This window comes from Haemorhous mexicanus, chromosome 7 (assembly GCF_027477595.1).
Source record: "Haemorhous mexicanus isolate bHaeMex1 chromosome 7, bHaeMex1.pri, whole genome shotgun sequence".
Lineage (NCBI taxonomy): Eukaryota > Metazoa > Chordata > Aves > Passeriformes > Fringillidae > Haemorhous > Haemorhous mexicanus.
This window is the reverse complement of record NC_082347.1, coordinates 38171045-38188498: the sequence shown is the minus strand read 5'-3', so window position 1 is coordinate 38188498 and position 17454 is coordinate 38171045. Positions and strand designations below refer to the sequence as shown.

At 38.1% G+C, this 17454-nt stretch overlaps 1 protein-coding gene across 7 annotated transcripts in view; it reads left to right on the top strand.

Moving 5' to 3' along the window:
* ATE1 (arginyltransferase 1) overlaps positions 1-17454 on the top strand; it is a 69446-nt gene that overhangs the window by 39124 nt on the left and 12868 nt on the right. For all 7 annotated transcript variants that reach the window (XM_059852106.1, XM_059852102.1, XM_059852103.1 and 4 more), the window contains one exon: positions 11487-11607. In XM_059852106.1, the coding sequence (XP_059708089.1) occupies positions 11487-11607 (121 nt within the window). The remainder of the gene's footprint in view (positions 1-11486; positions 11608-17454) is intronic.

Below are 17454 nucleotides of genomic sequence, written 5' to 3'. Positions count from 1 at the left end.
CTGAGAAGGGACTCTGGGAGAACACAGAGGCTTTGTTTACAAATTCCCCTCTCCCAGCAAACAAAGCAGGCTTGTTTAACAAACCCTTCACGAACAAAACGGACCTAAAATTAGCATGCTTGTTTCATGAATGAAAACTTACTGTGAAAATAAACATTTTTAGGGACAATAGAAGAAACTTCTTTTAAAGCACATGTGTTTTGATGGTGTGGATTTTTTGTACAGATATTCATTGATCTTTTGTGCAGATAGCTGTTGCTTTGGTTGCTGTTAAGGTTTAAGTTCTAACACATGCTTGGAACACTGGTAGAGTGAGCCTTTGTATTTATTTATTCAGTTTTTAATCTGCAGATGTAAGGGAGACAAGTGGGTTGAGATTTTTTGGCAGAGGTGCATTACTCTGTCCTTGTAATACAAATTGTAGACACTCAAAGACAGATTTATCATTGCCTTTTTTCCTCTTGCAGCTTTTTAGTCTGAATAACATGTTTGTGTGTGCATTTGATACATTACCATGAATTTCACAATATTATTTAGTCAGGATCCTGCAAAAATGTAGGTTTCACTAATGAACTTTCCTGTGCTGTTGTCTCCCTTTATCCTACAACTTTACTCTTTTTCTCCTATCCTAAAATTACTGTTAATAGCTATTTGCCTGTATATGCCACTGGTTTTGAGGTTGTTTCTTCAGTGCTGGGCTATGTGCACTTCAGTGTTGAATGACTGAAGATAAATTACATGGCTTTTACTCAATTTTTCATTGCTGGGCTTAAAAAACTTGTCTAGTGTGCCATGTATTGGTGGAAAGCCTTGAAGTTAAAAATCTCATACTGTTCTGAATTACTGTCTTCAGAATATTATTTCTTGTTCTTAGATGTATGAAAGCAGCTAGAAATGGAAAAAGCTGGACTGGCAAATTTATTTTAAAGTGACCTTGTTTTTCAACATGATCTAATTGTGTAAAGTTTGAAAACCCCACATAGCATATCTTAATCTAAAGCCAACATCATGCATCTGAATTCTTAATTAGGAGTATATTTCAACTTGTGAATATCAGTGTTTCACAATTTGCAAAGCTGTCAATTAGTCTGTTATTTATTATGTCTTGAAATATTCCACAGGCTGAGTCGGTAGCTGAGCATGAAAAGCATGAAATTATTTATTCAGTATAAGGCTACCCTCACTCAGACTTCCTTGGGAAGGTCTTATTTTCTTGCCCTCAGAGTCTGGATGGATTTTTGGCAAGTTCTCCTTTGGCTGTTTTTTTAAAACCCTGTTGGAGCTGAAGCAGGACTTTGGGGAGTCCAGGAGCAGTGTTCCAGTGGTGTGGATGGTGTGGGCACTCACACAGGGAGAGCTGATCCCCAGGGCTGAGCTGGAAAAGGGGCTCTGAGTGGGATGAGGGTTGAGTTTTGGAAGGACTGGGGCTCCAGGCAAAACTCTCTGCAGGGTCATTGGAGAGACACTGGGTGGGGAAAGCCTGGACACTGGGGAAAAAGAGCTTGGAAGTAAGCACAGAACACAACATCTCTGGAGGCAGACATGCAGGCAAAGAAGAGTCCAAAAGGTCAAAAATGCAGAGAAACTGGGCAGGAAGAAAAGCAGGTTTCCATGCAGTCCTGGACAGTTTTATCCAGGAGCTGGGAATGTGCAGTTGGATGAAATTGTGAGAGCAATGCAGGTGTTGTGTATGGATAAAGTGAGAAAATGGAGACTTCATAGATGCCTGAAAAATAATAGATGGATATTATAGATATAATAGAATATACCTGATAATGGATATAATATACCTGTATTCTATAATAGATAGAATATACCTGCTTTCCTCTTGTGTCATCCTCTAGAATTGTTGCTTTAAAGGGTGAGAAAAGTCAGGTTGGAGTTGAAGTGAGTTTTATGTCACAAAATTTCTTGTCATTTTCACAGAAGAATAAGGAACTAATTTACCTTGGTGCTCTGTTTGGCACCTCGGAACCACAGCCAATGTTTCTATAAAATGCAAATGAAAGATTGTGCACCCCTCACACCCATTTCTATCATGCTGGTACTCTGATTCTGTTGGTTTTTAATTTTCTGCTTCCCGCTGTGTAGTTGTATAGAAAAAAAAAATTAAAACATGCTCACTTTCATTTAAATTCTCTAAATTTAATTTTGTTTATCTATTTTTTCTATTAAGTAAACATGGTGTGTGGTGTTTTTACTTTGATAACTACATAGCAGAAGCCCCTTTGATAGGGAATTAATTTAGTTTTCCTGTGGCAAATGTCCATAAGCTACAGATGAAAGCTGTTCTTGTAGATGTGACTCCAGCTAGTGAGGCATTAATGGTGAATGTTTAATGAATTAATGAATGTTTAAAGCTATTTGATATCAGTGTGACAATTCTGTGCCTCTAAGGGTGAAGCATGGATATGATCTATTAGGTTGTGCATATTTTTCCTGTGATTATTTCACCTTACAATAAATATAAGAAAACAAACTTTAACACTTCATTTCATACATTTAATGTAATGAACTCAAAAAATACTGTCAGTTTATGGCAGCCCTTCAAGAGAAAGATATGGGATCCACATGATTGAAGAACTCATTGCTTTTTCTGGTTATTTTTTTGGCGGTTTTTTTTATTCTTTTGCTTCTCCCAGCTGCCAAAATAAACTCCTTTTGAGATAGACCTAAGTTTAACAGAGTTGGTGTGTCTCTAATGAAGCATTCTTCTTGAGGCCCCCACTTGGATTTTATCTTTCTGTCATAGTTCTTTTTAATCTCCCTTTTTAAGTTTAATGCCAGGGTCTCCTTAAGAATGTCTGCTGCACATTCAAAATAAACAAGGTCCATTTCAGCAATAATATGATTTTTATTCCCTCAAACACTTTGATTTTTTTGTAGTAGAAAGGCAATTAATATTTTTTTTCTGTAATATACTTCAAAAATATCAAGTTGTTGAAAAAGTTGGCTAAAATTCAAGGAAGCTAATAGCCTTCAAATGTACAAACTTAAATCTTCTTTATTACTGTTTTTCACTGAGGTTTCTCAAATTGTGCTGCTTTTTTTAGCATTCTTGAGTAGCCTCTCTACAGATAAGACAGATTCTGGCTTCCAGCCCCAGAACAATCTGTGTGGTACTGTCTTTAATTAGCTAATTCCCAACTGAATTTTAGATTGCAATTTCCAGTAAATGTTAGCTGCTTTTATACATTTTATTTGCAGTCACAAAGTCATTTTTCCTGTGAAATGTTTTGAACACACAGCCTTTTGAGTTCATAGGGGATCTCAGTCTCTGTATATGCACAAATCTACCTTGAATTAGAAACATTCTTTGGAATCTCAGTCTCATGTGGGTGTTGCTGTTCTGCCAGTTTAGTCACTGGTACTAAATATTAGTGCATGGGACAGATAAAATGGCAATATTTGAAGCTCTGGAAAATTTTCATATTCTTATTAATGTGCTTAATATTCTAATGTTCTTAATATTCTGGTGGCAGTCTCTGGAATTCCATCCAGTAGAGTTTTCCTGTAGGTGCCATCTCATATCAGCCTCTATGTGTTTGATGTGCAGGAAAAAAAAAAGTTTATGCAACAACATTGAAAGCTAAACTTTGTTTCAATAGTCTGTTTTAATAAAATGCCATTGTGTACAGCACAGATTAGGAGATATAAACAAGAAAAAAAGAGGAATTTTGGGAAATGTAAATAGTGCAAAATAGACACATCATAGTTTGGTGATGTAAAATTATTTAGAAAATATGCTTTAAAAGTGGCCCTAACTTTATGTAAGCTTCATACTTATAGAATTTCTCTTTGTTTCTCATTTTCAAGAGTTGTCTTCAAACTTATCTGTGATTTGGATATTATTATTTCAGTTTTGGGTAAACAGTAATCCTAGGGCAGCTCAGAATCCACAAATTTGCTGTTGCTGTTGTCAAAGGTCTGGAACCAGGGTACAATAGCAGTGTCAGGGTAAATAATACACTTTATTAGCCTTGAAGGGACCATTTAGTAATGTTTGTACTGTTGGCTCTGCAGTGTGAAACACCATCTCCAGGGCAAATTCAGCCTGATGGGTTTAATCTGAATTGTGACTGCTGCTGAAGTCTTAAGAATCACAAATGGAGAATTTGTGTGAATAGATCTATCCATCTTTGTTACTGAGAGTAGGAGGAATGGAGTGGGAGGAGGCACAGATACTTTGTCCTGTGTCTGAGTTAAGAAATGTCACTGTACCTGGACACACACTGGTCTGAGTGAATCCCTAAGTGCAAAGAACAGGAATATAAAAGTTTGACAACTACAAATCTTTAAATTAAATTTTCGTAAGTTTTCATGTAAATATGTGTGTGTTTATCTAGTCATCAAATTTTTGTGATGTAATTCCTGAACACCAAGATTTTTTTTTCCTCTTTTGTGCAAGCCTTATCACTAGATTTATTCCAGACCCAGTGGCTTTGATGCTGTGACTTTTAAGAGAGTGGCTTTAGTTGCTTAGAACAAAGGCAAAACTCTCACTTTACTGCTCTTTGTAGATGAGAAAGGACAAACTCTTAGCAAGAAGTCTTGAAAGAGAGAGCAGGGCTGGAAAGTGGCTGTGAGAGGATGCCCAGAGCTGTGTCTTATCTCCTGCTCTGGGCAGTTGCATCCCAAGCTGATAAGGCAGAGATGATGCAGCAGCCCTCTCTAAGGCTCTCAACCGTGCTAATTACTGCTCACTTTACAGCTTGAAACCAGAATTATCTCATTGATTGATACAGTGAGGTTAGAGAGGAGAACTGCTGCAGTGTGGGCATGGATGTGGTTTATCTCAGGCAGCACTTTGTTGGCTCCTTGGATGCTGTGGATGGAGTGTTTGAATATTAATGTGCTGCAGGTTGTAGCCTGGAGCTCAGCATAAACAGCCAGAGCCTCCCTTGGCCTGTTCTGCTCAGTGAGTGCAGGGAAAGATAATATTGGCATTAAAAAGGAGGAAGAGGAGCTGCACAGACTTGGAGACTAAAGGGGAGAGGGGAAAAAAAACCCAATATCAAAACCTGTCCCAAATGTTCCCTTTGTGCCTCAGTGGGAAGCAGTTTTTTCTCTGGCAGCCCATGAGCCTTTTCAGACACCTGTTGGTTGTTTCCCAGTATCAAAAACAAGCTTGGAAATGTTCAATATTTCAGATAATCTCTAGGAAAGAGGACAAGGGGAAAGCAGCTATTTGAGTGTACACTAAGCTATGAAGATAGCAAAATCCAAACAATTCAGGAGTAGCATGTGTTGGGAAAACAAAGAAACACTAAAAGTTTCTGAAGGTGTTTTGAGGGGAAGGGAGAGCATTTCTTTAAAAGTACTTCTTTGCAGAGCACCTTAGGCAAATAAAGTGCTGAGATTTACCTTCAGTCTCAGTGAAATTTAAGATAAACTTAATTAATTCCACTTTTGTTGTGGGTTAAGAGCATGTAGGTAGTTAATAGCCAAATAATTACATGATAATTGTAGGATACTGAATGTGAAACTTGGCTGCCTTCCTTTTTGACTTTCACTCATTATCTTAATCTGTTTTACTTACCTGAAATATTCTGTTTACCTGGGGGACACTATGAAAACCTTCTGAAATGCTATTTTTTTTTAATATTTAGTGAAGTACAGCCATGTATAGTCAATAATTGTAGGAAATTATTTTGTTTGACATGTAGAAACAGATGTCAGAACTATTTTCACTTTGGGTTTGTCATCAGTTATTTCTCTTAGTACATTACATGGGCTTGGGAAATAAAAGAAAAAGAGGTGCAAGTTGGCAAATTATTTACAAATTTGCTTTGGACAGTCCTTTTAAACATCACTGAGGAACATTTAGAAAGACAATTAAAAGTAATAGTGATGCAATTAATTGATCTAGATAAATGTTTGAAGTAGATGGCCTTCCAGATCCTTTCCAGCCCAAACCATCTGTGATTCCATAATTCTGTTGGAAATACAACATCAAATTATATTTACATTTCACTTAGGGGAAACCAAAGAATATGGGAGAAGGTGGGTGTCTGCTCTGAGTTTCCATGTTGGAGGTGCTTTGGGAAGCACCTTCCAGCTCCCTGGCTGCCTGTAAAATTCCCATCACACAGATTTTGTGATGATGTAACTAAACAAGAATGAACACATCTTTCTGAAGAGCAAGGACTGGCACTACATGTACTCGAGTTCTGTGAGCTGCAAAATAAATTCTGGTTATTATTTGTAACATCTTTTAGGGATTACAACACATTATTCTTTAATGAAACAGAAAGGTGCCTAAGCTCTCAAGAATGCAGCTCTGGGATCCTAAAAATGTGGAGTCCATAATTATTTCAAAGTTTGCAGCTTGGACAAAATCTGCTTGTTTGATGCTGGCACTGCACTTTCAGGCATCCTGGTGAGATCCAGCTTGGTAATTGAGTTACCCAGTGATGTAACTCCTCTTTGGAGCAGATTTTCTTGTAAGCTGAATACTTTTTGATGATAGAGGTGAAATCTCCAGCCATCTCTCCTGGATAAACAGAGCTGCTTGCCTCATTCTGTGCCTCTTGCTTATGGGTTTGTTGTTTGTTTAAAAAGATGTTTAAAACAGTTTAAAAAGATGTTTTAAACTCCCACCACTACGAGGTGGGAGTGAATTTGTGGGGGTAGTTTTGGGGCAAGGGAGGCTGGATTTTGTTGTTTTTCTGAAGTCTTTTAGGGCTCACACAGGTGTATGCCATGTGAGAGAGAGGCTGGAAGCACAGAGGGGTTGGGATGTGCAGCTCTGTGTCCGACCTGGGAGAACACAGCAGGTCAGGTTACCAGCCAAGGACTCTCCTGGGGATCCAGAAACTCTACTTTCTGTTTGTGGAATGAATCAGGGAGCAGGGGTGTGTGCAGCACTCTGCTGGGGTTCCAGGGCTTGGCTTTCAGGGGAAAAGCAGAATTCCATAACCTGTGGTGGGCAGCGCTGCCCAGCTCTAAGGGGTTGCTGTTGATCATTTGGGGTTGCTTTGTGTTGCCAGAGCATTTCTTCTAAGGCAGCTGGCTGGAAATGGAGTCCTAATTCACTTTTAATAAAAGATCAATAGCTTTATTGTGAAAAAATAGAATACAGATGTAAACTGTACCTGGTAAAAGAATTAAATGTGAGTTTAACCTTCCTGTTTTGTTTTTTCAGTGCTACTGGTGCTTGACCTTCATTTTGGAGACTATTGTCTTTCTTGGTAGTTTTACATTTTCAGTTTTACTTAGACTACAAAAACAAACTCTGCTGGTGTTTTTCATCTCAAGTGCTTCCCAAATCCCTCAGATTTTGCAAAATATTTAAAAAGTAATCTCCGGGCTAAAGTCTCATTAAAACCTTTGCCCTTCCTGTGGAACAAAAGTTCAGAGAAGTTCTGGCTGATTGTAATTTGAAAACTGTAAAATAAAAACCATCATGGTGTGAAGTATTAATTTAGGCTTGGCAGTCTCTCTGTAAAATTTATTTCCAGAAGCTTCCAATTAAAATGCAGCATGTCTAATTGTAAAAGGGAAAGCACCTTGAAGGTTCTCTCTTTTATAGTATGTAGGAAGAAAAGTGCCACAAATACTAGTGACAATAAAGCATCTTGCAGGTATTTTTACTAAAAACCAGTCTCATTTATGTTGCAATGTGTTGATTTGGTAGAAGGAACCGTGTGCTCAGGAATTTCTTAGCCATACTAATTTTCAGAATTGCTTTTTAGCCAAGCCATTTGATAGATTAGTCAGATGTTTATCTAATCTTTTTGTACCTTTAATCTAATTTGTGCCTTTGTTATGCATTGGGTTGTTATACTCCTTGAACAATGCAATTTAAAAGGTTTTCCCTGTAGCTCTTTCCCCTGTTTCAAAGGAGAAAAAGAAAAATTGGGAAAAGGACAGGTTAGCCAGGATGGTTAAAGGTGTGGAATACCTCACCTCTTAGTGCTGTAAAAAATTTTAATTCACTTCAGTCTGATGGAGATAGCACAGAATGGTTTGGACTTGAAGGGACCTTGGAGATCATCCATTCCCATCACCTTCCTCTAGACCAGGGGTTTTTAAATTCCAAAAACATTTTGAAAAAGCAAATTTTGTGGCTTGGATATTTCTTGGCAAAATGATGGAGAGAGAGATATATGTGCAGTTGTTTTGTATTGACAGAGTTCATTTCATCTGCAGGTGGTATTGGGTTTGAGAAGCTGAAACCTGAGACAAGTGCTTGGGGATGTTCTGTAAGATGATACTTTTTGTTGAAAGTGTTGTAGTTGGATATTCCCAAGATGGTCTGGACAACTTAAACAGTTCTACTGTGTAAGGGCTTGTATATGATGAGATAAAAGAAAGCAAAGTGTTTTCAGTTGTGAACTCTTACCATAGACAGAATCACTTCTGAAATGAATGCTGATTTAATCTGAAGCCAAAGAGAAATGATTTTCAAAATCAGTCTTGCAAATCTGATTAAGTTCTACTGTGATAAATCCCTTTGCAGCACTTCCTTTTAGGAGTTTCCCTTTCTATTTTGGATTTATGTTGGGTGGATGCTGCAAATCAATATTAAGAATAAGAAGCAATATAAATAGTATGCTGAGAGGCAATTTATTTAGATGATGTAATCATTTGAGAATGAGTAATGAAATTGGAACATTTGTCTAGAAGTACAGATGCTCATGTACATGAGGCAGAATCTGTGTGGGTTCTTAGGCTGAGGTGGTTTTACAGTCCAGGAATAAAGGGAGAGAGGAAAAGGGTAGGAGGTGGATTTGTTTGTAGTGGTTTTTTTTCAAATGCATAAATATATTGGTTTTAAATAAAAGTAAATAGGAAGTTTTAAGTATTCTGAAGAAAGTCAGTTAAATTGAGAGTAAGTGCTTATGGAAAGGGTGGGGGGAGGCAAAAGCCCTCAGAAATAATTTCATTTGATGTAATGAAGTCCTGTGGGTTCCCTTTTTAATTCCCTCAATATAGACACAGTGCAAACACTGTTCATTGGGAACTCACCTGGGCACCTCCTGGGTTCCCCTTCCTCTGTGGGGTGACTCATGGGATGTGGGTTTGAGCAGCAGAGTAAATAAAACATCTTTACAGGAGAACTCTCTTCTGGTGTGTTTGGAAACACTTCTGGGGAGGAAGGATATCAAAGAGAATCAAGGGCTTCTTTCATTTTTGCCTCTGATTCCACTGGGTGTCCTGGGTCAGTGATGTGTCATCCCCACAGCCTCCTGTGCCTCCAGGGAAGTTCATTAATAAGCTCCTAAATTTTGGGGTAAGAAAACATCTAAAGGAAGTCACCTCAGAACTATTTTTTCCTTTTCCTCTCCAAATTATGGTGTTCTGATGCCCAAAATAAATAAGGATGGGTTGGATAATCAATTTTTCATGTTACTGTGCTGCTCAGTGCTAAGGAAGGGTTTTTTAAAATTATAACCAAACCAGTAATGCTGCAATGCAGTTGATTTTATACATCCCATTTTATGATAGACTGTAATGTTACAGAACTGAGTGGGAAATTTAGAATAGGACTGCATAGTGACTTTCATGGGTGGGATTCACAAATGTGATAAATTTCAAGATGTGGGAGCAGGATCTTCTAGGGAAACTGAGTGCCCGGGCTGTCTTTTCTTAGAGCCATGAGTTAAATTCATGCTACTTGGAAAGATTAATTTGCCACTTGTATTTTCTGTGTTCAAGCAACAGCTCTGAAAGACAGTTCCTTGGCTATTTCTGTCTTCTTGGACAGTTGAGAAAATGCCTTTAAATCAACAAGTAATTATGTTCTAATTTTTTAAAAATATGACTGGAAAGGCATATTTTTCCCCAAGTCCTTAAACTGTTTCATCTGGGTAATGATGATTAAAAGTTCTTTAAGCACTACCTTCACACAGCTTTCAACTATTTCTGTTTAGAGAGCATAACATTTCAAAGTGGTTTATTTAAAAATGTCACTTCCATTCTCTGGCTTTAGAGGATTTTCTAGGACCTTGAGGTTCAAGTTTCTGAATGGAATTGGAGGAATATTGTTTTAATTTAATAGAAAAGTTTGCCTTCAATTAAAAAAAACCCAACAAAACCAACAATAGTAGTTACAAGTCAGTCCTGGATGTTTTGCAAATGAGATAATCAGTCAGACCTTTTCAGAAATCCTCCTCAGGTATTTGGCAAGGCTCAGCATGAAGCTTGGTTATTTTTATCTTTTCTTGCACAGACAATGATGACTTTTTATCACAGATAATTTTTGTATTTCCTACTCAACAGTTTACTGTTGGTGGGAAATATTTTTAAAAAGTTAATTTTTCTTTAAATATCATGAAGAGTTGATCAGTAAGAGTATAAAAAGACCTGAGAATTTTTGGTGATTCTCATTCTCCAGAACCGGATGTTACTGCCTAAGGGTGTCCCTAAAGGAATGTCTTCCCCTCCAGGCTGCAGCCACAGGAACTTTGGGCTGTCCCTTCCCAAACCTTGCTCAGCTTCATGGAAGGCTTTCTTTTAAATCAGCTTCATCTCAAGATGATAGTCTTAATTATCCATTTAATGTAATTGATGTGAAGAATTCATAATGGCATCAGCTGCAGGGTGACTTCTGATAATGCCCACTCTTTTAATTTTTAATTTGTATCCTTAAACCTTTTCATTCTCTTTACTGGATGGCTGTTTGTCAAGCTGAGATGTGTCATGAGTTTGCAAGTGAAAAATTAATTTGCTATTGCCACCATATGGCTGTGAATGTTGAGTGTTTGGATTGCATGAGTAATGCCTCAAAGATAGAATTCTGACTTAAGTTATAGGCCGCTGAATAATCTTATTTTAAATCAAATGAAGATCTGATTAGGGGAGGTTATTATTGCTGAGGTGGTGATTTTCTGTGTAGCTGGAGGGAAAATAATTAAGGCTGTTTAGTTTCTGGGAATGTCTGCAAAGAATATCTTCTGAATAAATCAACCAAAAATAGTAGAATTTCACTAATCATTACCTGTAAGCTAATCCTGGAAAAGCTCTATGAATTAAAGTGTTACTATTTAAGTAGCAATGAAATAAATGCTCCATCACTAATGTAATAAAAACAGCGTCCTGCTTACTGTTCAGTGGGGTTTTTCTATTAGTTTTTTTTTTCTTTTTGGTCTTCATTATTTCCTAGAATTACCAACATTTGAGATGAGCTGCTTTTGGAGGTGCTGAGTTTTTTAGTGCTGGCCCCAGTTCAGCAGAACTCCAGAGAATAGCTTAAATACAGAGTTCCAGTAAGCAAAGCCAAAACTTTCCTAGTTCATCTTGGATATCATGGAAGTGTGTTATGTTAATTTTACATTTTCATCACGTGCCAAGGTTGAGTTTGTGCTCCTGAGATGGTGCTGAAATGACTAAAGCCTGTGGTTTCACTGAACACTCATTTGGTGTAGATTAGATTAAAAACTATTCTTGCTCTTTGGAAAATCAGGTTGTAGCCAAAGTTCTCGTGCAACTGATATGACTGCTGTCTTTTTGGTTTCTTTTTTTCCATTTTTTCCCCTTGGCAGGGTCAGTACAAGCCCTCTGACCTGCTGTGCCCTGAGACCTACGTGTGGACACCCATTGAGCAATGCCTGCCCCTGCTCGAGCACTCCAAGTACTCCCGCTTCAACCAGGATGGAAAAGCAGGTGAGGCTGCACAAAGGAAAGAGCTCTGGTTTGTCTGTCTGCTTCTAATGGATCAGAATCACCTGTGCTGAAGCAGCATGGGAATGTTACCTGTAAAGGATAAGAAGTGTGCAATTCACAGCTCCTGCAGCAAACATTTATCTTTTAAGCAATGCACATTTTAAGTTTATTCTGTCCTGTAGACTGTAAGCAGTGCAAAATTAACACATATTGCTGCCTTTCAGATTATTTTCAAATTGTGTTTGCTATTCTGGGCATGGGCAAAACCAATAAAATAATTGTTCCTCACTTCCATTCCTGTTGGATGAGTGCATAAAGGAATGAAATTGGAATCAATACAGGGAAGTGGAAGGACTGCAGAGGCCTAAAGGCATCGTGCTTTTGTTAAGAAACAGAGTGGCAGATTTAGTTTCACAATCAGTTAAACATTCAGTTTAATTGATGTGGATGTGAAGAACACAATAAACAGCAGAAGCACCTTAAACATCTCGATGTAATGTGACAGTTTTTACACATTGTTTAAGACAGGTGCTTAGTGATTTACCAGCACTGACTGGTTGAAATTTACTGAGCAGAGCACAATACAGTGATGCTACTGGAAAACAAGGCAATCAAATGAGGAAATACATTAATTTGCTGTAGTTACTGACTCTCTGGGCCTATGGCAGGCCCCAGGGGAGCTGTGTTGTGCTTGGTGCAGTGCTTGGGGGAAGGAAATAACTTAAGTTTTGTTATTAATTGCAACTTGTTGAACATCCTCTTCTTGAAGTTTTTTCTCCTGTGAGTAAAATTGAGTAAAATTGAGTGTGGGTGTGATATTATTCAGAGATGTGTGGCCTTATTCAGCTCAAGAGCATGTAACCCTGTGGTCTGTTTCTAGACACCTAACACAGATTTACCTGAGTCTCAGCAGTCTTCAGCAGCTACTTCTTTCTTTTTACATTTTTTGTCTTTTTACTATTTTTACTCTTTTTTTTTCTGTTTGGTCCTTTTACTTTTTACTGTAGTTTAGGCAATTAACTGCTCAAAGAGCAGGTTGTAGATAAATTAAAGGAATTTGAAGACTGCTTAAGCAGGACTGTGAAGTTCTGGAAATGCTGTTGAATTCCTTGCTTTTCCTCACCCTCTGCCTGTTACTTGGTTGCTCCATGGAAACACTAATAATAATAATAATAATTATAAGAACTACAATAGCAAGGTTCAAATAAATCCATCATTGTTAGATTGGTGAGGGGAAATTGGAAAAAAAATTGCAAAATTAAGAGGAAGAAGAGAATGATTTTGGAGGCCAGTGATGTTTGGGATACTTTTGGTGTTCAGAAAGGGGAGAGTGCTGAACTGGTGCATGTGAAGGTGTTAATAACCCTGTGCCAGCAGAGGGGCAGCATCTTGTGGATGGTGTGAAATCCCTGTGGCATAGCAGGCGTTTGGAAACCACAGGAAACAAAGCTTTGCATCATTATCAGCCCAGAATATCTCACTCCAGACACTGCTGGAGCTGGGACTTGTGTCCTGTGGTTTAAGGAAATTAAAACATAGCTGCACGTTGAGATGCTCTGGGCCTGCTGGGAGCTCGTGGGCTTTGGGGGTTTGGGTTGCTGCTCAGAGGAAGCCATTTCTCACCAGTGAAATCAGCTCCTTGCCTCATTCTTTACTCTCTCCAGCAGTCACTAATACCAGTTTAATGAAGTTACAGTGAATTTTAAAAAGAGCAATACAATGATCCGTGTGCTTTGTTCCCCTTGAATCAGCTTTCTGTGGCACTGTCTGTAATTATGCTTGCTAAGTGGGGCATGATTTATCAAGAGTGGGACTTCCAGCATTGAAACCCAGGGCAATAACCAGAGCCAGTCAACAACTGGGAGAAATGGTGTGACTTTCACTGCTGCCCAGGGCAGTGGAGCAGTCACTGGCAATGGCCATCTTCTATTGCTGTCTGTAATGGCAGAAAATTTGGGAAATATTGTCTCATAATAATTTGAATGAGACATAATTAATGTGGTCAGAATTTTCATGAATTTTTGAATATGTTTTCTCTCTTTTAAAAAAAATCATAACAATTTACATAATAAATTTACGAACTGCAGGTTCAGTAGAGTGTGTTATGTGTTTTGATTTTCAATCCTCTGTAATATGAAAAGGATTTTTAAATATCCATACACTTCCCATTGCAGAGCTCCTTCCTAAATAAGATTTACTTTTCTGGTATAAAAATAAAAAGATACTCATAAGAAGTGGCTTTTTTTTTAAAGCATAAAGTTTTAAATTCATGCCTTGGAACAGATTCTTCATTTTTGTTCTGTTCACTTTGAAAAATTTAGAAGACGTGGCATCATCTTATAAATGAGAGAGATTTATGAAGATTCTGATATTAATAACCAGTAGCCAGGCATTTATTTAGAACTGAGTAGTTTGTGAGGTGGTGCACCAATGAGGGTTTGGATGCAATCTGGAAATTGAGATAGTGCTGAACTTTGTTTAATGGCCATCAGCTGTAAGTGCAGATGGAGATATGCTAAAGAAAGAAGTTAATTAAATGTTGTTCTGCAGTCAGTGACTTTGATAACACATCAAACTGATGAGTAGAAGTCAGTCACATGATAGCTTTGGCTGAAATATTCCTGGCCATGGTCTGCCTGCCACACCCATTGACTTCCCCCCAAAACTGCTCCTCAGGGTTTTACTTCATTGGTGTCTTCCCTAACAGCTTTGCCCATGAAATAAGAGCTCTGTGGAAAGATCTATAAATCATTTATTTGGTATCCTGGCAATATTTTTGTCCTTCCACTTTCCATTTTCTAGACTAATTCAGTGTCATGTTCTCTCTCTGTTGAGATTTTCAGTTTGTTGCTCCTGGGCGAAGTCTGTGAAAAATATCTTCATGGAGCAAAATATCTACTTTTGGGATGGTAATTCAGTTAGTGGGAAACTTCAAATCTTTCTTCCCATCAGTGCTGGATTGTCAAGATTTTTAAAAAGCAACTTCAAATGAGGGCAGATACAATCCCAGTCTGAGAGTGGTGGCTTCAAAGCCTTCATAGTTACATGACTGTGTCACATACTGTGGGGTGTACTTGGTGAAGCCAGGATGAACATGGGGCTGTTACCCAGGTGAAAAAGCTTTATCCAACTTTTTAGGCATGGCCCACAGCAATCCCAGTGGTGGAAGCTGTTTCCCACCTTCCTGTGTCTGCAGAAATTGTGTGAGCAGAGCTTTGAGAGCTGCACTTCAAAAGGACTTCAGTGCTTTTTCTGTCTTAACCATTTTGTTTGCTGAAGTTGATAAATTGGCTAAGCTAATACACATCTGTTCAACTTCCTGCAGATCTAATAATAGAGTGAAATCAAAATGGCACCGAATGGAATACATTAATTAAAATGAAAGTATTTTCTTCAGCACATTAAAAAAATAAATTGCACATAACAAAGGCATAGCACAGGCTCCTCTGCCTTTGTGTGTTCTTGGAGACAAGACACTCTTTGCTCCAGAGGGTATGGTTAATACAAACCATGATAGATGCAAAAGGGTGGGATAAAGGCAGAGAGAGGCACTTCTGGGTTTCCTGGTCAGTTATGATGGTAGACTAAATTACAGTCTATTAACAGACTAAATAATATTAGACTAAACTGACCTTTTGTAAACATCACAGTGAAGAAGAGTTTCAAAGAGAGGGATCTAAGGAAGTTTCTTAGCTGTCTTTCAGGGTTTATGGAGAAATCTTTTACAGTGTGAGAGTTGTAGAAGAAATTAAGAATATGGAGACACATAGCAGTTTCCTTCAAAGCATAAATTTGTCTGGGATAGGATCCTACAGTCAGAGGTAGAACTTGGAGGCAGATTGCTGCCTGCAGGTGCTAGGAAGGAAGATGGAGTGAAGTAGAGTGCAGGAAGCTTTGGAAGTGAGGATCTTTGATGTGGTCAGGGTGTGGGAGCTGGCAGAGACATGGATAGAGGATGGGAAGAATTTTGCAGTAGTTCATAGAGGTAGAACAATGAGAAGAAGGGCTTGGCAAGAGCAAGAAATAAGTGATGGTAGGATTGAAACTCAAGCATCTTACTAGATATTTGTAGGGGTGTGAATGGAGGCTGTTCTTTGGATACACCATCTAAAGAGATTACAAAGCCAAATGATTCAGCAACCACCTTCCACTCCTTGCTGCAGACCAGGCTTTGCATCTGCCACCTCTGCACAGCACTGAGGACCTTTTTTCTTCTAGCAGAGTGGAAGTCCTTGGCAGAACTCAGGCTTTAGGCTGTGTCCAGGTGGTGTGAGCCAAGGTGATGATAGGCAGTGGAATCCAGAGGAGAGGATTTGTCTGTTCTGTGCTTTCCAGTGCTCAGGCTGTGGCTGCACAAAGGACAGATGTTGACATCCAAAAAGCCTTTGAAATCGCCTTGTGTTCACATGCAAGCCTTAACCATGAGAATAAAACAAACTTAAACCCAGGCCAGCACTAAAATCAGTGCCTGGGCTTCCCTTCTTGGGGGAAAGTCCTGGAACACCACACAAGGATGTGGAGAGGTCAGAAAATCCTCACTTCACACTCACAAGAATCACCATAAAAAGCCCATTCCATGGAATACCTCCTGAGCTCAGAAGAGATCACTCATTTTTGAGTTACTGAACTAAAGAAAATTACTTCAGTTTTCCAGTCTTTCTCTGTGTTAATCTTATAATGTTTTTTACATGTTTTTACCAGATTTTTAAAGCTTACAGCTGAAAAAACTGGTTTTTTTTAAAAGTACATCTTTATATATATATATTTATCTATCCTGCTGTTCAAAGTAAGCTAGAGTAGTAAAATACAAGTACAAATCCCACTATTTAACAACTTCTGGATCCTCTTAGTAGTGATTGCATTATGTATCTTAATGCTTCTTTCAAGCAACTGAGTGTTATTAGTTCTAGTAAATAAAACTTAAATAAAACCAGAAATCTACAGGCATGTGCAGTTATACAAAACTGTTAATTTTAAATGTATGTTTTTGTGCATAATGCTTCCACTAGAAAAATAGTTTGTCACAACTATTTCAATAACTATAATTTCTAGTGTTGTGTTTTTAAAACATTTAATGTACAATTTTTTAGTGCACTTTGTTACCAAAGAGTATTTCAAACAGGTTTTATATTGATTGTCTGGGTGAACACAAGTATTTTGTTGACTTTTTTTTCCCATCCAGTACAGAGACTGTTTAGTTTTACAATATACATTAAAAATGTAGTATATTAGTGTGATAGTGGTGTTGTTCCCCTCCTCCTTTGAACAGAAAAGCCACAGTCACATATTTGTGTCCTGGGAGTGAACGGTGGTTGCCATTTGGTCACGTCTCAGAGTTCAGGTCCCTGGCAAAGGGCTGTATCTCTGTAGGATGGATGCAGGCAGAGGGATTAATGCAAGGGCCAGGATATGTTAATGTTTATAAGGGTGGTGTGATGCAGATTAATGTTTACAAGGATAAATGCACTGAACTTCTCGAGATGATGAAAATGCGTCGCAAAACTGTCACAGATGGAAAACATTAAACCAATTGTTCAGAGCACTGCAATCATCTGATTTGGGAGAAATTGCTGCTTTGCTCTACAGCAACTGCTGCTTATAAATTTTATTTTTTTTTAAGTTAGTTTTGTGTACTTCAGAGAGTTGGGAAACAGTTTATTTAAACTCTGATGGATCACAAACTAAAGTCTTCTAAAGAAGTAACTTTCCACTCTTATCACAGCTATAGGTAATAAATTAGAATGGTGTAAGAAAAAGAAATTGAATTCTGCAAGAAAAAAGACAGACATCCCAGTTCTTTCTAGCAGCTTCCCTAGAACAGACACATCTTACAAGTTTCTCTCTGTT